Raw genomic sequence first — 20,121 nt, 5'->3', positions numbered from 1 at the left:
TTCCTTATTTTAAGCAGATAAAAAATAATAGCATATGTGGGTGTACACAGGCCTAGCCAGATTATCTAGTTTTCTTGCTGGTTTTGTGATTCAATGAATATATATATATAATTTTTTTTTGTTGGTTGTGGGGTTTGAACTCGGGGCCTAAGTGCTGTCCCTGAGCTCTTGTAGTCAAGGCTAGGGCTCTATCATTTTGAGCCATAGCTCCTCTTCTGATTTATGTAGATAAGATTCTCACAGACTTTCCTGCCCAGGCTGGAAAATCGTCATGAGAACCTTCCATGAGAAAACTGTCAGGAGAACATCTCGGTACTAGAGCTGCAAGTTCTCTCCCATTGGTCTGCCAACTCACATTTGTAAAGGGAAAAATATAAACCTGGGCAATAGCTATTTCAGTTACCCAGAAAGTATTACCAATAAATGGAAGAAAAAGTTCTCCATTTCTCAACTAGGATGGGTTACAAATGAAAAGGAAGTGATTTAGAAAGCACTCACATTATTGATCATTAGGTGCATGATCGTCTTGGGGATCAGGTCTCGGATGCACTTGTTGATGATGGACATGTAGGAGTCCACCAGGTTGCGGATGGTCTCCACTTGCCTCTCCAACTGTGGATCCATGGAGAAGTTTTCTGCTTGACCGTTCTCATCGCTTTCGGTCTAACAGAGCAAAACAAAACGAAACAAATAGAACGTGGATTATCCAACATTTACTCCAAAGGAGAAAAGGAAAATTAATACACAAGCGGGTCAACTTCTGCTTGGCATATTGGGGTTTATACCATCCCAGGGCAACATCTTCATCCTAATGTCCACCGTTAAACCTAAGAAAAGGTCAGAATCCTTCAGTTTGTATTCTACTTTTAAGCCTTCCACATTCTAGCAAAAAGCAAGTATTCTGGGCTGGGAAGGTGGCTCAGTGGTAGAGCGCTTGCCTTGCATGCATGAGGTCCTGGGTTCGATTCCTCAACACCACATAAGCAAAAAGAAAAAAGCCGGAAGTGGCACTGTGGCTCAAGTGGTAGAATGCTAGCCTTGAGCTGAAGAGCTGAGGGACAGTGCCCAGACCCAGAGTTCAGGCCCCATGACCAGACCCCCCCCCCCAAAAAAGCAAGTATTCTAACTCTGAACAAATGTTGAGTTGCATGACCAATACACAGTACACCTAACGACAGACCTCCTGAGAGCAAGCGAATGGTAAGCCATCTGTGAACTGGCCAGAGAGCTGAGTCCAAACGCAGCTCACAGATGCACACCTCGGGACGGGTCCCCGGGGACTCTGTGGGTTAGAAGTGGCCTGCTGTTGTCCTGGCCCTTGTGGGTCTGCTATGGGCTGGGTCAGTGTTTGGGTCAGACCAGATTCAAAACTAAATCTCCCAGCACTGGCTTAGAGCCCAGAGAAGAGATAGAGAAGATGATTCATTCTTCCACACATTTGGCTGGAATCTGTTACGTAAATTCATGCTTCTGTCAGCACTGCTGAGCGCTGGCTCCATTGTGAAAAACTTAACCATTGTGACTTCCAGCTTGCTATTCTTTGAATAAAACAGAACACAGCGATCCACAAAGAATTTATTTGTGCACCAGGAGAGAAGCATCTGTTTTCTATACTGTAGGACTTGAGTTAATTAATTTTGGCTTATCCACCCAGAGGCTGGGCTGAAATGGCATCTTCATCATTAAGGTCTGACCTATTGGCTTGGCATCGAAGTCAATTTAGAACAAATGGTCTCCATTTCAAGTCAGGTTGAACCATCCAAGCCTAAAACATGATGTTGATATTGTTAGTGGTCTGGTTAGTTTCTAGTGTTTGGAAAGGTTTAATTATGAATGTAAAGGGGGAAATAATTTATTGCTTCCAACGTGGGCACAAAGTACTTTTCTTTGGTAATGTACACACTTTGATCTGCCAGATTTCCAGCCCTCCAGTCTCCTCTTGGCTAAATACCTGGATCTACAATGTCAGTGTGTGAAGGGCCTTCTTTAGAGACTACAAAATCAACAAAAGCAAAGCTAGCAGTGTATAATCTTCAAATACAGGCTTTTCTGACTTGCAAATACCTCGTTGAAGTATTAACTGGGTATACTCTCAGTTCAATAAGGTAATTGTTTGTTTTGCGGTCGTGAGTGTGTGACTTCCTGCCTCAGAGTTAACAGTGTTCAGGGTGCTTGAGACATCGTCCTGCTCCAACAGGAAACAAAATGATAGTTCTTCCCCATTCCGCTTCCTTCCAAATGGGCTTGGGTCACAAAAGAAGAATTAAATGAAGTCTTATGTAATTCAATAGTTTAGTTTTTGCTTGCTGTGTAGGCATAATGAGTTTGAACACAAGGTGCAGGTTTCTGGTGTATATAAATTACAAGTGTTTTTTCATTATTTCATAGCTCAATCATTTGAGACCAGGATAAGAGACTGTTTAAGCTTTCTGTTGTTAAAGTAATGCTTTCTCTCTCTCTTTTTTTTTTTTTGGTCGGTGGTAGGACTTAAACTCTGGACCTGGATGCTGTCCCTGAGCTCTTCAGCTCAAGGTGAGCGCACTACCACTTGAGCCACAGCGCCACTTCCAAGACTTTATCATCTTTTGAGCATCAGAATTCCTAGAACTTTTTGCAGAAAACAAAACAAAAGCAACCATGTTTCTTTTCTTTCTCCAATGAGTAGTAGCTGGTTGTTACTCTTTAGGTTCTAGTGTGGAAACTAGATTCATATGATTAAATGATGCTTTTAATTTCTGCACCTCCACAGAGGCAGAAATTTGCTGGTTTCCCTATTATGCTTTTTCTCTAGTGTGTCATTAGTGGGTGCCCTATATCCAAAAGACTGAATTTGGGGTTCCAGTCCTTGGGGTTCCTTCCCAAAGGGGAAGATGCGTGAGGGTGTGTATGTGCACATTTTCACCCCTTTCCCAAAGCTCTGATCTCCTTATCAGCAGGGCAAACTGTTTCTCCATCCCACGGCTCCACCCATCTTTTGTCCTGCCACACAGAATCAGCAAGTCTTGCCATGGCACATCTCTCCCAGCAACAACCATGCCCACGTTATTGTATTTCTGACAATAGATCCACTTGATATTTTCAAATATATTCATACAGGACTGGAGGAAATGCTGCAGTTGTAGTATAATTGGGGGGTAATGATCACACCTCACACCTGACGATGCACACACGCCGGTCCCTGCAACCTGACCCCTAACTCTAACCCGCTGGCTCCATGCACGTGAACGGAGCCACCTCTGAAAACTCATCCATTTTACACATGTTCCTGAAATTACAGGTGCCAACACCCTTCAGAGCCGCATCATTCTTATTACAATATCTAAGTCAACATGAGGGGAAATATAACAATAAACTCATTAGAGAGCTAAAGCTGGGTTCTACAGCGGCCAGCCCACACAGACTCCTAGCAGGCTCACCCACTGAGAATGTGGTCATGACAGACTTCTTCAGAGCATCATCGTTTCATCTTCTAAACTGGTCCCCTAAATCCATGTTCCTTGGAGACTGAGAATGTAGATTAAAAGAAATCACCTGCGCACAGGCACTGTGTTTGACAGCACACACTGGTGATGGCTGGATGTCTGCTTTCTCCTTTCTGAGGGTTGGGGAAAGGCTCAGTTTTTTCTTCAATGGTATTGTTTGCATTTTCCTGACTAGCAAAGCCCCGATAATCCCAATTCCCAGCCCAGCTAGATGATGATGATATTTTGGTAGTACTGGGGTTTGAACTCAGGGCCTCAAGCTTGCTAGACTGGTGCTGTGTAACTTAAGATCCACCTACAGCTTGTCCCTTTTTTTTTTCCTGGCTATTTTCAGGAGACAGACTCATAAATGTTTCTGCTTGAGCTGCCATCAAAGGTACAAAAAGCATTGATCTCACTTTTCACAATTAGAATCAATTAGTAGACAAACTGTTGAGATGAATAAAAAAATTAATTCAATACTCCACATAAAAAAGTAGAGACAGCTGGGTGTTTGTGGCTCACACCTGTAATCCTAGCTTCTCAGGAGGCTGAGATCTGAGGATCATGGTTCAAAGCCAGCCTGGGCAGGAAACTCCGTGAGACTCTTTTTTTTTTTTTTTTGGGTCTGGTCGTGGGGCCTGAACTCTGGGCCTGGACGCTGTCCCTCAGCTCTTCAGCTCAAGGCTAGCGCTCTACCACTTGAGCCACAGCGCCACTTCTGGCTTTTTTCTTTTTGCTTATGTGGTGCTGAGGAATCAAACCCAGGGCCTTGAGCATGCAAGGCAAGCACTCTACCACTGAGCCACCTTCCCAGCCCTCTGTGAGACTCTTATCTCCAATAAACCCAATAGAAAACCAGAAGTGGCGCTGTGACTCAAGTGGTAGAGCACTCGCCTTGAGCTGAAGAGCTGAGGGACAGCGCCCAGGCCCAGAGTTCATGACTGACCAAAAAAAAAAAAAGTAGAGGCATTCCTAATAAATCTGTCAAATAATCTGAAATTCTCTTTAAGTTATGGAAATACCAGGAGACATGTAGTCACATGGAAACTTTTACTATTCTTGCAAACCTTTACTATTCTTGTAATAGAGTGGACAGGATGGAGAAGCATAGAATTCAGAATGCAAATTTGATTTCTTTTGATTTGAGAAAGAAGTCATAATTGCCTCCTCTTATATGGCTAAGATGAATGGGAAAATGTATGTAGATGGAATTTTTCTTCTAACCAAGTAATTGCAGACAGCAAATCTCCCCTTCTCTCTAACCCCAGCCCTAACCAAATTCTCTTGCTCTTTTCTGGATATATGCTGTGTATGACTATGTATTTTTTCCCTTTTGTTTAAATTATAGGATTGCAATTGGATTCTCTGCAGTCAAAGCACTGAAGTAGCAGCTGTTTATCATTATCCTCATCAAGGGAATGTAAAATAAAAATAGTAATTTGTCTCTGATCTTTGAGGCAAAAGAAAGAATGGCCTGCAAACATTTAACCTTTTGTGTGCAGGTTCGCTGACGCTGTTTACAAAATGTGCATAATACTGTGGAACCATCTTTCTTCCAAATAAATACAATGAACAGGTCTTCTTGATTCATTTTTTTCTTAAGTAACTTTTGAGAACTCCAATTAAACTTAAATAATAAAAAATCACCTTGTAAGTGTGAAGTTTTAATTAAAGTTACTGTAACTTTCTTTCTTCTGCAATTATCTGCATATTATTTAACACACAGCTTGTTTTCAAACACAAACTTTCTTTTCTTTTAAAGACTGCTACTCCGACAGGTGAGGGAGCCAAAGTGTCTGATGAGAAATAATTTTCACTAAACCTTGAATCTGCTTCTCTAGAAGCTCTGGTTCTGGTTGAGTTGCCTGTTTTTGTTTTTTGTTTATTTCATGTGTTTAATTTTTGTCTTTCTCCTTTGTAAGAAAAAAATCTCTTGTTTAATTATGAAAGTCTTACTGAAGACCATTAGAATCATCTAAATAAGGATATTGATTTCAATTCTTTAACAGTACAAAGGAAATTGAAAGTATCCTGGCAGTAATACATCCTACACAGTTAATGGCAGTGTGTGTGTGTGTGTGTGTGTGTGTGTGTGTGTGCTGTACCATCTATACAAATGATTTTCCTAAATAACCAACACTTGCCCCTTTTTGAACACTTATGAAGATTATATAGTCCTCTAGTGCTTTAAAGAGATGAAAAATATTTGGCTTTTTCTTACTGAACCATTATGAAAAACACTGTTATCATGGTACTACACCTTTGAATTTTGGTTTTTTTTTTTCTGAAAACCTCTTAGGACTCCCGTCATGTCCTCTAGTTTTCTGGAACTAGAAAGATGAGCAGCTGTGCTCAGGACGCCCGAGTGAGAGTGTGCTCTGTGCGTGCCTGCTGCTGCCGAGGCGCAGTCTGGCCCCTGGTTCAACCAGCGTTTACAGTCTGGTGTGGTACTGTGAGCCACGCAAAGGAAACCTAAAACCAATCAAAACGTTTCAGCGGGGAGGATACAGAGGCAGAGTGCGAGGCTGCTCTGAATGCTTGGGCACAGGACCTCAGAGGTATCGTAGAAGTTGGGTAGAATTTCAGCAAGACAGCAGGCCTCCGCAGCTAGTCCAGTAGGGGGTAGGGGTGAGGCTGGGCGGATGAGGAAGGGTGAAGGATAACACCGATCGTTTACGTGTGTTGTGTGAGTAAACCGACGTGTTGAATGGTAACCGCTTGTAAAACTGCTTGAACACAATGCTTAAAGAGGAGTGGGACCGAGGAAACGGACTCTGTAGGACTTAACACAGAGTCACACGCGCAGCTGACATTCACTAAATACTGTGGAATATGCAGAAACAACCCATGCAGGCCACTGGCCTCTTCCCGAGCCACCAAGATTCCGTTTCAGAAGGGAGCTGAGAGCCTGAGCTCTGGATCGCTGTGCTGCCACAGGCCAGCACGGAAGCAGGGGTGGCCACGTGATTCTGAGAGCCAGCTCTTGCTTCAGAGCTGCTGTCAGGAGGGCAAATGAATTTATACCTCGCACTGCATATGATCTTTACCTTGTAAGAAAAGACAGCTAAGGCTGTCTACAGACTGAGCTGTGACTTCAACAAAGACGTTGAGCAGCGGAGGGGACACCCACCACCCAGAAGAGAACACCACACCTGTGGATCCAGCTTAGCCAGCGAATTCACACAGAGGAATGGGCAGGAGCGGAACCTGCCTGCTTATATCATAAGCGGTGTCACCTTTTCATTCTGCATGAGACTTTTAATATCTGCCTCGACTCAGCATCATAACAAACACAAATCATCTCTGATTAATGTGGAATTAAGCTTCCACACACCCTCGTCACATTAAGCATGCTTACTTGAGTAAAAACAAACACAAAAACCCTTAATTATGATGCATCTCTGTTTCTTTCTTCCTTTAAATCCTCAGCACAAAAGCTTCCTGACAGAGTATACTTCTTTTTGGTGCTAATGTGTGTCTAAATTTCTAATCAATAACTTGAACAATAGCGGCAGTGAGAAACTAAAGTTGGAAGGAATCGAGGCCTGTGGGATTTGGCAGTTTCAAATGCTTATGTTCACATCTAAAATGCATTAGGACAATCGCTGTCAACCATAATTGTAAAAAACAAAATGTGTGAACATGAAGATTCTTCAAAAAGCCTGAAAAACTTGTGTATCCTATCTTGGGTCTGATAGAAGTAATTCCAGTCTAGGTTTTAATTTATCTAATGGCTTCTATTGCTTTATACAACAGGTGAGCTTGTAAATATGAAAAATTCCTATCAACTATTTTAAGTGCAATAGAAAATATTGCTATTCACTTGCCTTGCATGCATGAGGCCCTGGGTTCGATTCCTCAGCACCACATTAGCAAAAAGAAAAAAAATCTGGAAGTGGCACTGTGGCTCAAGTGGTAGAGTGCTAGCCTTGAGCTGAAGAGTTGAGGGACAGCGCCCAGGCCCATAGTTCAGGCCCCATGACCAGACCCCCCCCCAAAAAAGAAAAAAGAAAATATTTCTATTTAAACAATCTTATGGACATGTCTTTAATTGTAACTATTTATTTTGAGAAAAATCTTCCTTCCTTCCTTCCTTCCTTCCTTCTTCCCTCCCTCCCTCCTCCCCCCCTCTCTCTCCCTCCCTCCCTCTCTCTCTCCCTCTCCCTCTCTCTCTCTCTCTCTCTCTCTCTCTCTCTCTCTCTCTCTCTCTCTCTCTCCCCCTCATCTCTCTCTTTGCCAGTCCTGGGGCTTGAACTCAGGGCCTGGTGTCTTCCCTGAACTTTTTTGCTCAGGGTGAGTGCTCTACCTTGAGCCACTTCCATCTTTTTTGTGTGCATGTGTAAATAACTAGAGGTAAGACTCCAACAGACTCCTGCTCTTGCAGGCTTAAAACTGTTACCCTCCAATCTCAGCCTCCTGAGATGCTAGGATTTCAAGTGTGAGTTACTAGTGCCTGGCAAAAATCTGTCTTTATATATTAAATTTGTTTAACATATAGTAACAGCCTTTTAATCAAATCATAGTTAAAATGTGAACCTTGCTTAAGATCACTTAGTAAGAGATAGAGTGAAATTCTTTATACATATTCAGATTCTAGAATGTCCACTTTAAAATACTGTAAGTTTCCCCACATCTATGGTTGGTTTGGGCATAATCAAAAGTAATCTACCATGAGTTGAAATGCGTGTTTTCAAATTCAGCCCCATGAGAAATGTCTCACAGACACAAAACTCTTCTTCCTGATATTGGCCATGGTAAGTTTTTGAGTTAGAATGATTCCTTTGGTTCTACTATTTCTTTAGTATCAGTATTACAAATGTTTTCCTATACAAGCCATTAAATATCACATGCACACAGATCCTAGTAGTTTCACTGGTAAGGAGTTACTACCTGAAGACTAGAGGAAAGAATGATTAAGTTCACAAACGTATTCCATAAGTTAGGAATTCCGCTGTCATTTCCTAAGAATGCATAACGGTAGAAAAAATTTTAAATTATTACATCTGTTTTGGTATTTGTTTAGCAGACATTCTTAGAGCTTGAGGGTGTATGCAATAAAAAGTCTTGTTACAAAGACTGAAAGATGGACAAAGATATACAAGGAAAGTCATAGATGCAGCAAAACAAAATAGAACTTGGTTTGCTCTTCAAAAACGTTTACATGAATGAGTACTGATGCGTTGCAGTACGGTTAATAAAGTCCTAGAAAGAGCAGAGACAATAAAATTTGTGTATTATGAAAGCAGAATGGGAAATAATAACAGATGAAATCATAGTACTAGTATGAAGTTGGCACAGTTTACCTCTTATGAGGTTTGTGATCTGTCAAAGTTCAACGTAAATATAGTTAGACTTGCTTCGTGGGAAGAAATCTGTTAATAAAAACGAAAATAATGCAGTGTGTTGAAAATGTACACAGTATAACTGTGGTGAGAACCTTCTTTTCAGAGTGGAGAGAAAGGGATGGAGCCTTTCAAAAGCTAGTTAGACTCAAAGGTTTTTTTATTTGCCGGGGTCTGCAGGGCCTTGTGGCCAGTGAAGCTGCCGCCCGAGTTCAAATGCAGAGTTCCCGACGACCGCAAGGCAGCCTTGCAGACGTGGCTACACAGAGTGAGTGGAGACGGGACATCTGTCGTAGACGTTCTACAGAGTGAGTGGCGGCGTCCTCCGTAGGCTTGCCACAGCCCACGCCCCTTGCCAGGAGATCAAGGTTTCTTTTACCTTTTTTTTTTTTAATTTTTAGAAATTTCAAGCTCCTTTCTGGGAATGGAACAAATGGAATTCAAACCAGAGAGACATCTGCCAACTTGGAATGCTGCAGATCGCATTCCCACCATTCAAGGATAGAACCAAGTGGTCACAGCCCTGGGACAGTCCTGGACATATGACGGGGACATTGACCAGAGGGCACGGCTGGGCCCCACAGTGGGAAGGCTCCACCCCAGCTCACCCACGAGAACCCCTCTCCACATGCACGCTTTCACCCACGAGAACCCCTCTCCCAGCTCACCCACGAGAACCCCTCTCCCAGCTCACCCACGAGAACCCCTCTCCCAGCTCACCCACGAGAACCCCCACGAGAACCCCTCTCCCAGCTCACCCACGAGAACCCCTCTCCCAGCTCACCCACGAGAACCCCTCTCCCAGCTCACCCACGAGAACCCCTCTCCACGTGCATGCTTTCACCCAACTAAGAAGAGACCGACAGTTAAGAAGGTTTATCTCAATCGGGTAAACCCTGAGTTTGTAGGAAAAAAATGTGAAGATGATAAGCACGGAATACTAGTGATGTAGAGACGAAGAGAGGTGGGCGGAGACCTAGTACTCTAAGAATGATCTCTGTGTTCATTGTTTTCTGGACCCTTCTGCTGTGGTTTGCATGTGTCCCTCAAATTCAGGTGTTGGAAATTTCACCATCGAGGCAAGAGTGTTGGAGGCCAAGCATGAGGTAAGGCCCAAGGCCGGGGCTGGTGGGCAGGTGGAGGCTTGTCGGGTGGATTAGTTGTGTGAGGGAGGTGCTGTGTATCCGGCTCGGCTCCCCTCGCACTCTGCTCTCTCCCTGCCTTGCCCCTTTGCCTTCTGCCACGGACGGCAGAGAGCCAGGCGCTCACCGATGCCAGTGCCGTGCTCTCAGACATCCGGTGTCCATAACCATGGCCACAGGAATTTCTGCGGATCCCAGATTACCCACTCTCAGGTATGTTCTTACAGCAGCAGAAAGCAGATTCAGATCCCTCCCTGTCCCTCTTCTAAGATTATGTGTGTATTTGTGTGGTGTGTGGTACGTGTGTGTGTGTGTGTGTATTTGTGTGGTGTGTGTGGTACATGTGTGTGTATTTGTGTGGTGTGTGTGGTACATGTATGTGTATTTGTGTGGTGTGTGGTACGTGTGTGTGTGTGTGTATTTGTGTGGTGTGTGTGGTACATGTGTGTGTATTTGTGTGGTGTGTGTGGTACGTGTGTGTGAATTTGTGTGGTGTGTGTGGTATGTGTGTATTTGTGTGGTGTATGTGGTATGTGTGTATGTGTGGTACGTGTATTTGTGTGTGTGGTACACATGTGTGTGGTGTGTGATACACGTGTGTGGTACACATGTGTGTGGCGTGTGTGGTACACATGTGTGTGGCGTGTGTGGCACATGTGTGGTGTGATACACATGTGTGTGGTGTGTGGCACACATGTGTGTGGTGTGTGGTACACATGTGTGTGGCGTGTGTGGCACACATGTGTGTGGTGTGATACACATGTGTGTGGTACACATGCATGTGGTACACATGCATGTGGTGTGTGGCACACATGCGTGTGGTGTGTGGTACACGTGCATGTGGTATGTGTGGTACACATGTGTGTGGTGTGTGGTACACATGTGTGTGGTACACATGTGTGTGGTGTATGTGCTACACACGTGTATGTGGTACACATGCATGTGGCACACATGTATGTGGTGTGTGTTGTACACATGTGTGTGGTGTGTGTGGTACACATGTGTATGGTGTATGTGGCACACATGTGTGTGGTATGTGTGGTACACATGTGTATGTGGTACGCCTGCATGTGGCACACATGTATGTGGTGTGTGTGGTACACATGTGTGGTACACATGTGTGTGGTATGTGTGGTACACATGTTTATGGTACACATGTGTGTGCAGTACACATGTATGTGGTGTGTGTGGTACACATGTGTGTGGTGTGTATGGTATGTGTGTGTTTTGTCCCTGTGTGCTGCCTACTTGACAGTAAAGTATAAAAAACTTTTTTTTTTTGTCAGTCATGGGCCTGAACTCTGGGGCTGGGCGCTGTCCCTCAGCTCTTCAGCTCAAGGTTAGCGATTGAGCCACAGCACCACTTGCAGCTTTTTCTGCTTATGTGGTGCTGAGGAATCGAACCCAGGGCCTCATGCATGCAAGGCAAGAACTCTACCACTGAGCCACCTTCCCAGCCCCGCAAAAAACCTTTTTATTCACTTTAATACAAATGTTTTTTTCTTACTTCTTCCAAAGAGGCAAAGAGAGACAAGATTGCTTGAAGCTCAGCAATGTATGGCTGCACTTGTAACAAGAATACAAAACCTTTCACGGCAAATTTTACAAAAATAAACAATTACTTCTTGACAATTTCTGGGCTATCTTAAAATTTGTAGCACATGAAACTGTCCTGAGAACTTTATTAGTAAGAGTTATAAATATGACTAGAAGTATAAGAGAAAAACTTGTAGGGCCTTACAAACTTTCTTCCCCTGGATGGTTTTTAAATTAGTTTAGAAGCAGAAATTAGATTACAACTGCTAACAATAATTAATGAGTATATAATTCCAAATAACATTTTTGCGACTAAGATCAAGACAAGTTTTTTGAAAGGAACTTTGACTAAAGATGCAAATACTGTTAAGAAGATGTATTACTGTGTATATTTGCAGATATCCTCAAATTTCTTTTTCCTAAACACGAGTTCAAAATTCCCAGTGCATTATTATTAGTGAGTATATAACTTTCTCTCTGCTAATTGTTTATGTCTAGTGGATGCACATCACAATGTTCACATAGAAATAAGATGACTTATGAGTCAAAGAGGTTTTAGTTCTGAAAAATTTGATAGAACCGCTTTTGTTAGAAATACTTATTACAAAAGTTTGTACTCCCTTGGTGGCCAAATGAATCCTAATCCAACAGAGTAGCTCACAGTGGGCCTCAATCACTTACATCTGGGAAAATGTCCAAAGTGGACCATGTCAAAGTCAATGCACCTCTACAGCATTCCTCGAATAATAAGGTGAAAAAACAAACACTCTGCGACTGGAATCCCTCAAATGTCCGACGTACTTGCACTAGCATGAAATCGGTAAGGAGAGTGGCAACGATGGTATCCCATGACTGATATTTACATCTTGGCTCTCTCACTAATTAGCTTTATGATTTCATTAAAGTTAATGTCAAGAAGCCACTCAGTGGCTGGGAAGTGTGGCCCTCTGTCCTGCACACCAACCGGACCTCACACAGAGACGCAGAAGACCCCATGCGACAGCAGCAGAGTTCTTTTCACCAGCATAGGGGCCATTTTCCAGTACGGGTCACATGTTAGGCTGCAAGCCAAGTTCCAACAAATTTAAAATTCTCACACTAATATCAGAAAAAAAGACAAGACGTTCACTTTCGCCATTCTTCATATAACACTGGAAGTCTTACCAAGAGGGATTGGGCAAGAAAAAGAAAAAAAGGGCATCCAAGTTTGAAAAGAAGCAACAAGTTATCCATGTTTACAGGGGACATGATTTTACAGAGAAAAACCTAAATATCCCATCCAATGGGCAAAGTCAAACTTATAACCCAAGGAAGGGGTATTCCCACTTAATCAATGGACAAAGAATATCCAGAGTATACAAAGATGGCAAAAAGAAGCAGCAAGAAGTAATCCAACTTGTACATGGCAAAACAGAACAGACAGTTCTTGGAAAGAGAAACACAATAGCTAATAGATATATGAAGAAACACGTTCAGTATTCTTGTCCATAAAACACATCTAAATAAAACTATGCTATACTTGATATCTGTATTTATTGGAGGTCTATTCACAATACCCAAAGCCAAACTATAGAATCAGCTGATGTGCCCAACTTTGAATGGATAAAAATATGGAGCACAGATGGAATACTAAAGTCATAAAGTGCACGAAAGTAGATGGAATTAGTGATCATTGTGTCAAGTGGGATCAGCCAAGGTCAAAAACCCAGTGTCACATGTTATTTATAGAACCCACACCTAAACAATACATATGTACATGTATACATATATACATACTGTCATGAATGTGTACATGTATATCATGATTAGAGAGAGACTAAGAATGTAACTGGGACTATAGAGAGGAAAGAGGACTGTAATAGGGGGACTTTGGGGGGAAGAGAAAGAGAATAATGGAAGACACATGATGTTGTAATACGTGATATCTAGGTAGGAAGACAGCATAAAGAAAGCCACTGAGAGCACTCAGCAGTGGAGGGGGCAGACGGGAGAGAGCCGTGTGAGATGCTAACCTGGCTGCATTATTGATGCATATGGGAATTACCACAAAGAGAGCTCCTTGTACACCGAATAGAGGTGAAAGTGGAGGAAGAATGAATGGCAGGCAGGAGGGGGCGGGGCTATCTGGGGGCGGGGCTATCTGGGGGCGACGGGGGGTGGGGGGTGGGGGGCGCGAGGACTGGCAGAGGTGTGGATGGATGGAGGGAAGCTGACTGCAGAGCCAGGCATTGGACTGGAACACGGAGCCCCGCCGGGGGAGGGCAGAGGGAGAGGGAGAGGGAGGGGTGGATTCCATCGGGCATATTGTATGCGTGGACGGAAACGCCACAATCAACCTCCTCTTGTACAGCTAATATATGTTAATAAAAACAAAACTTTGAAACTGGGCCAGAGAGTTGGACAGATTCCTTTCAAAGGAGACATAAGAACGGCCAACATATGGGAATCTCATAATCATCCTGGAAATGGGGAACAAAACTGCAGTGAGATATCATCTTACTTCAAGTATAATGTAGCATCATCGAGAAGACACACAACACAAGATTTGGAGAGAGCAGGGCTGCTGGGAACTCTTGGTGGAGACATACATTAGTACAACCTTTAATGAAAGCAGCATGGAGGGTCGTAAAATCAACAACACACAGCAGAACTTTCTTTCTTAGGGTTTTTCTGTTTTCTTTACATAGACTCCGCATTGTCTCTCTAACTGCAGGCTGGATTTTGGCTAACTGCTTTCCCTAGACAGCATTTAATATACCCTTCGAGCCTCCTCCCTTTCCGTCTCTCTAGTCTGGAGGATCAATGTCCGTGTGCTTTGTGTTTTCTTAGAGTACCGGGGGCTGAACTCAGTGCCACATACTCAAAAGCCTTTGATTCTCGTGATTGTCAGGTAAGTTCCCGTGACCTCGGCCCAGGGCCTGGGGCTGCAATCCCCCTTCTTGCCACCCCTGCCTGGTCTCCTTCTGTAGGGCAGGTTGGCCTCAAACGCCACGCCCTCCTGTTTCAGCCTCCTGAGCACCATGCCACACGCCTAGACTGTGACTATTACTCGCCTGCCTTTGTTGTTGCTGTTTTATTTTGTTTTAGTTAGGAAGAGGCATTTACATCAAAGTTGATTCAAAAATTAAGATATTAATATTGTAGAGCAGAAATATAATATTCTTTTCTACATAGAGTCTATCCTTGTCCAAACAAGATTTGGAACAATAATTATTCATTTATCCATGCCATGTATAAAACATTTAGCATGTGATTAAAGGGTGGAAAAAAAAGCACAATTTGTCCTAAGAAGGGACCACCTGCTTCAGAGCTGATTAAGAAGCAGGAAGCAAAGTGTCTGTCCTAACGACGGCGTAACGCGTGCGAGGAGGACGGGAGAGCACAGGCCGGAGAGTTCCAGAGGCGGCAGGAATGAGCACGGCCCTGAGACTGGCCCTGGCGCTGGAGGCCGACAAGCCGCTATCGGGGAGAATGTAAGGCACGGAGATGAGAACTGGTTTGGTTTGCTTGGGGAAATCGGGCAGCAGGCACGGTGCGAAGAAGACGGGTCTGAGCGGGGAGCGGCTGCACAGAGGAGGAGCTGGGAGGCTGGAGGCCACCGGGAGAGGCCGTGTGGATGGAGAGGCCACGCCGATGGAGAGGCCGCACAGACGGCGCCTGAGGGAACTGGAGGTCACCGGGAGAGGCCGCGCGGATGGAGAGGCTGCGCAGATGCGGACGGGGAGGCTGCGCAGACGGCGCCTGAGGGAACCAGAAAGGGGCAGTGGCTCCGGCTCCACTAGTTCAACGAGAGTCAAACTGCTGCAAGCAGCTTGTTCATGGTACAGACTACACAGGAAGCGATGCAAGGTCTAGGCGCCAGTGCTCACCCAGGAGGCTGAGATCTGAGGATCACAGCTCAAAGCCAGCCCGGGTAGGGAAGTCTGTGAGACTCCTATCTCCAACTAATCACAGAAAAAGACAGAAGTGGCGCTGTGGCTCAAGTGGTAGAGCACTAGCCTTGAGCAAAAGGAGCTCAGGGACAGTGCCCAGGACCAGTGGTCAAACCCCAGGACTGGCAAAAAAAGAAAAAAGAAAAGAAAAGAAGACAGGGGAAGAAAGAATAAGAAGAAAGTAGTGGTAGATTAGATACCAAGCTGGTGACAAGGTGAGGGGAAAGCAGTATGTCCAGATGTCCAGCTCAGAAGACTGATACGTGACTTCATTCACTTAGGAAAATTAATTTTAATGGACAAAAACAATGAGCTCAGTCTTTAGCCAGTTGAGTATACACAAAGGGCAGAGCTGGTGCTCGAACCACCAGAGTTCCAGACCAGGCATCCAGGGGTCACACCAGAAACGCAGATGTAGCGGCCATTCAAGGAAGAGGCTGGATCCCTGCAACAGAGAGCAGGCCTGGCATGGCTAGCACCCCAGACGACCACGTCCACCTCTGCAGGTGCTGGCGCGCCTTGCTGAGTGAATGTCTTCAGAGTGTAACCATGCGCAGTGGAGGGAGACAAGGAAGGGACGCAGGGGAGAAGGGGTGTGTTTGGGTAATGCCCAGGAGGGGGGAGAAATGCTGAGGAGATCATGGAGTGGGCAACAGGCAGGCAGAGTCCCAGATCACACAACCGCCCAGGCGCTGTAGATGAAAACCTTTCAGGAAAATCACTGACACTGACTACCAGGAAGCTGGATGGATGAAATGACAACAGCAAGGGTTTATTCTGAGTAATTTGGAAACCCTTAAAGCCTTCCTGTCAGGCTGAGCTGGGGCTCGGGTGGGGGAGGCGGTCGGGAGTGAACGGGGAGGAGAGCATGAAGTCAGGCTCTGAGAATCTGGCAGAGACACACGGGAGGTGACCTGGCATTTATCAAGATACTGGCATCAAAAATGTGTCTGGCCAGGCGCCAGCGCTCACGCCTGTCATCCTAGCTGCTCAGGAGGCTGAGACCTGAGGATTGTAGCCCAGGCAGGAACATCTGTGAAACTCGAGTCTCCAGTTGACCACCAAAAAGCCAGAAATGGAGCTGCGGCTCAAGTGACAGAGTGCTAGCCTTGAGCAGAAAAGCTCAGGGACAGCAACCTTGGTCAAGCCTCAGGTCAAGAACCAACACACACACACACACACACACACACACACACACACAGATACCATGTTTCTTTTAGGACAGGGGAGCAAGCCTATATAAAACTTAAAAAGGAGCCAATAGATGAAACACTGGATGTACCGGAGAAAATGCCAAAAACGAACGAGATTCCCTGTGGGGAGCAGGAAGACACACCTTCCAGCTTTGTCCAGCCCTCGCCATCTCCCCGCCCAGCCGTGGACATCATTGGCTGCAGCCGTTGTCCGTGTCCCCCGCTGGCTCTGAGTGCCTCTTTGCCTAAAATGCCCGCCTGGCCCAAGTGTCATCTTGTCTGGAATGACCTTCTCGCCACGTCAATCAGAACGGATCGCTCCTCTCCACACGCATAGCTTAGGACTTTGTTTCCTCGTGAGGAATTTATGTTCTTTCCGGGTGAACCTCCTTCGTCTTGAGTGTGTGTGGCGGGGGAGGGGAGCTCGGTGCGCCGTCCCTGGGCCTTTGTGTTCTAGGTAATGCTCTACCACCCGAGCTCCAGCTCCACCTTCAGCTGTGCTGTTGGTAAACTGGAGCTTAGAGTCTTACGGACTGTCCTGCCTGGGCTGGCTTTGACTCCTGGCCTCCTGAGCAGCTGGGATTGCAGTGACGCCGCGCGGTGCTCGGACCACCTGTCCTACTGTTGAAACTAAATAGTGTAAACTGGGTAATTTATAAAGAACAGAGATTCAGCTCAACATTCAAGCTGCGAGGCTGGAAAGTCCAAGAGCCTGGGGCTGGCAGCTGATGGCTGCGGTCAATGCAAGGCGAGGCAGGCGTGGACCCCGCCTCCGGCTCTCTCCTTGCCCCGCCGGTATGAGCGCGGAGCTTCGAGAATTCACCTAATCCTAGTGATCTCTTAAATTCCCCTCATATGAATTTAGGGACCAAAGCTCAAACCTAAACTTTTGGGGCCCATGTTCACAGCAGTACTCGGGAAGGGGAAGAGGGGATGGTGTGAGCCAGCCCAGCACTCCGGAGGCTTCGAGCACACCGAGACCAGCCGAGGCTGAGTAACAGGACGCTCAAGAGCGGGGATGCACTTTACGGTCAAGAACTTGCCAGTTAGGATCAGGGCGCGAGCTGATCTCATGTACCAAGTAAAACAACGGAACAATGTTAGGCGGATAAAGGTAGATTTGGGGATTAGCTTCAGGATTCAGAGATGTGCTGTGACTTGCTGGAGGGCAAGTACGGGAGCCATGAGCGAGAAGATCCCATTTAGAGCAGGTGCCAGCGAGCTAACAGAGAAGTCAGTAAAAGCCAACACTGGTCCTGGGTTGGATGTCGTGAATTTGCAATAACCCAGTTTTCACAGGGTGTTTTCCTTTCCTGTATTGTCACAGCTGGCAGAAGAGAGAAAGCAGACAGCGTGTGGAGACTCGCCGGTCTTGACTGGCTGGGTCTTTATCATCATCATGACTGAACATTTCACACGACAAGGGATAGACGTTACCGAGGGACACCCTGGATGGGACTTCAGAACCGACCTCGACGGCCAGCTTGCAGCGTGGCTCCCGAGAGACATTAAGGAAACCAGCACAGACAGACAGACAGACATCGCGGCTTCATGACTCCCAGACGAGCTTTGGAGCATCTGCGCTTTCTGTCAAGGATTCAATCTGAGACTCTCTGCAGTAAGGACACAGGCTGGGAGAAAAGCTGAGAGTGAAGTGATCGAAGGTTCTCCTGAGAGTACCCCAGGCTGTTTATGGTCTTAACCTGAAAACCCACAGGAGACTGAAGGCTCCGACTTAACATATAAGAAAGTATCTACGGGTAGATACTTTCCCTGACTGGGCGGTAGGACCAGCATTCTTCTAGTTTTTGTTTCGAAAAGAAACTTGCCTATCCCAGAGCAGACTCGAGGGTGTCTTGGAGACTGAGGACAGACTCGGGAGGCCACGGGCTGCTCAGGAAGTCTCGGGGGCCGGGCCCAGGCCATCTCCACAGGTCTCCAGACCTGGAGGTTTGGAGAGGTTCTCCCTCCTCAGTTGTAAAAGTTGGCTTCAGTTTTCTTAGCGACCATTTATGGCTGTCATTTATAAAATCTGACTAAAAGGTTTTTTTGAATTCATTTGTGTTTCCTGCCAGTACCTCCTTTTGGGACTAATGAATTCCTCAAGTTTATAACCTTCTATGTGATGGAGATTTCCTCTGCCCCCAGCTTACTTCGCTGTTTTTAAAGAGTGGCCTTCTTGTCCTAAGAAGAAAGAGTCAATAGGGATAGGAGATGAGGACAGATTAGCTGCAGCGAGCCGGGCGGACACGGGCACGGCAGGCTGCCTTGAATCCACTGCACAGTGTTAAAGGCAAACAGGGCTGGAATGCCAGACCAGGAGGGGCCCTGCCCGGCAACAATGGCTCTGCTGTTCTCCTGCCCAGACCTTGCCAAGGGCCCTACATCCTGTTTGGGGCTCCGGGCTCAAATGAAAGGGAGAGCTTGAAAGTGAGGCAGGAATAAAAAAAAAAGTGAGAAAAAGTCTGAAAGCGGAACCCAGAAGAAATATTAAATACAGTTGGACTTCTTCCCAACTGAAAGAATTTATTCCATACAAAAATATCTAGGAATCCATGTATAAGATGGAAAAGAGCTGTGTTACACTTGAACTAAAGCACAAGAAGAGGGTAATCGAATGCATCCAATGTGGGTTTAGCTCTGCCAAAAGAGCTTCCTGGCACTGAGAGTGAGATGGAGGACAGACCTACTCGCTGAGAACCACGGGGTTGTGATCAAAATGCCAATACATGTAATTTTTTCAAAAAGCAATGAGGGCGCAGCACACGTTTGGAGCTTTCTTGAGTGCAGGAAAGTTGGGTTTTAGTGGGAAATGGGGCAAAGGTCGTGGGCACCGGCGCCCAGCCGCAGAGCTCGCGGAAGGCAGCTTAGGCTCATAAAACTGCTCATGAAAACGCTCTGCTCGGAGGCAAAGCAAATAAATGAGCTCAGGGAAAAGAGCCACAGAAATGGTTGAGAAATATTTCCATGAAAGCCCGAGAAAACACTGCTCTCCAGTCCTAGGAACGTGCAGTTGTTGCTTATGCAAACGGCCCACACTTCAGAGACTTTAAATACCTCCCCTGCCACGCTGGGGCCCACCGTGGGCCCAGAGCTACTTCATGTTTTTGTTTTTGTTTTTGTTTCCTGAATAGACTGTAAGATAAACAAAATGAAAAGGAACACACAGCAAACAGTTGGGTGCTGCTGCTGAGCTCCGTCAGCCCCAGTGCTTATGTACACGTCGCGGTGGCAAAGGTCAGGCCCACGCCAGAGAGAGGAAAAGGCGCCCCATCTGCCCGCTCGTTCTGTGTGTGCCCCCCTCCTGCTCTGCAGACAAGAGAGATGGAGGGACTCAAAGCGAACGCGAGCGCCCAGGGAGCCGCCAGAGCCCTTCTGAGAAGAAGCGGGCCCTGGAACACTCCGGACACTGCTCAGACCAGGGCTGGCGGTCTGGAAGGGCTCAGGCCAAAAACAACACCCACAGCGGCAGCGGTGGGCAGCGGAGGGGGTGCGGGGGGAATATGGGGGGA

The 20,121-nt window shown here is 45.9% G+C and overlaps 1 protein-coding gene across 1 annotated transcript in view; it reads right to left on the bottom strand.

The window, feature by feature from the left end:
• The window catches only part of Dnm3 (dynamin 3), a 366,727-nt gene that overhangs the window by 36,659 nt on the left and 309,947 nt on the right, over positions 1-20,121 (bottom strand). Inside the window, exon 18 of the mRNA XM_013015559.1 lies at positions 499-663. Coding sequence (XP_012871013.1) covers positions 499-663 — 165 coding nt within the window. The remainder of the gene's footprint in view (positions 1-498; positions 664-20,121) is intronic.

The sequence above is a fragment of the Dipodomys ordii genome, unplaced genomic scaffold (genome assembly GCF_000151885.1).
Source record: "Dipodomys ordii isolate 6190 unplaced genomic scaffold, Dord_2.0 Scaffold27, whole genome shotgun sequence".
NCBI lineage: Eukaryota > Metazoa > Chordata > Mammalia > Rodentia > Heteromyidae > Dipodomys > Dipodomys ordii.
This window is presented reverse-complemented; position numbering and strand designations above follow the sequence as displayed.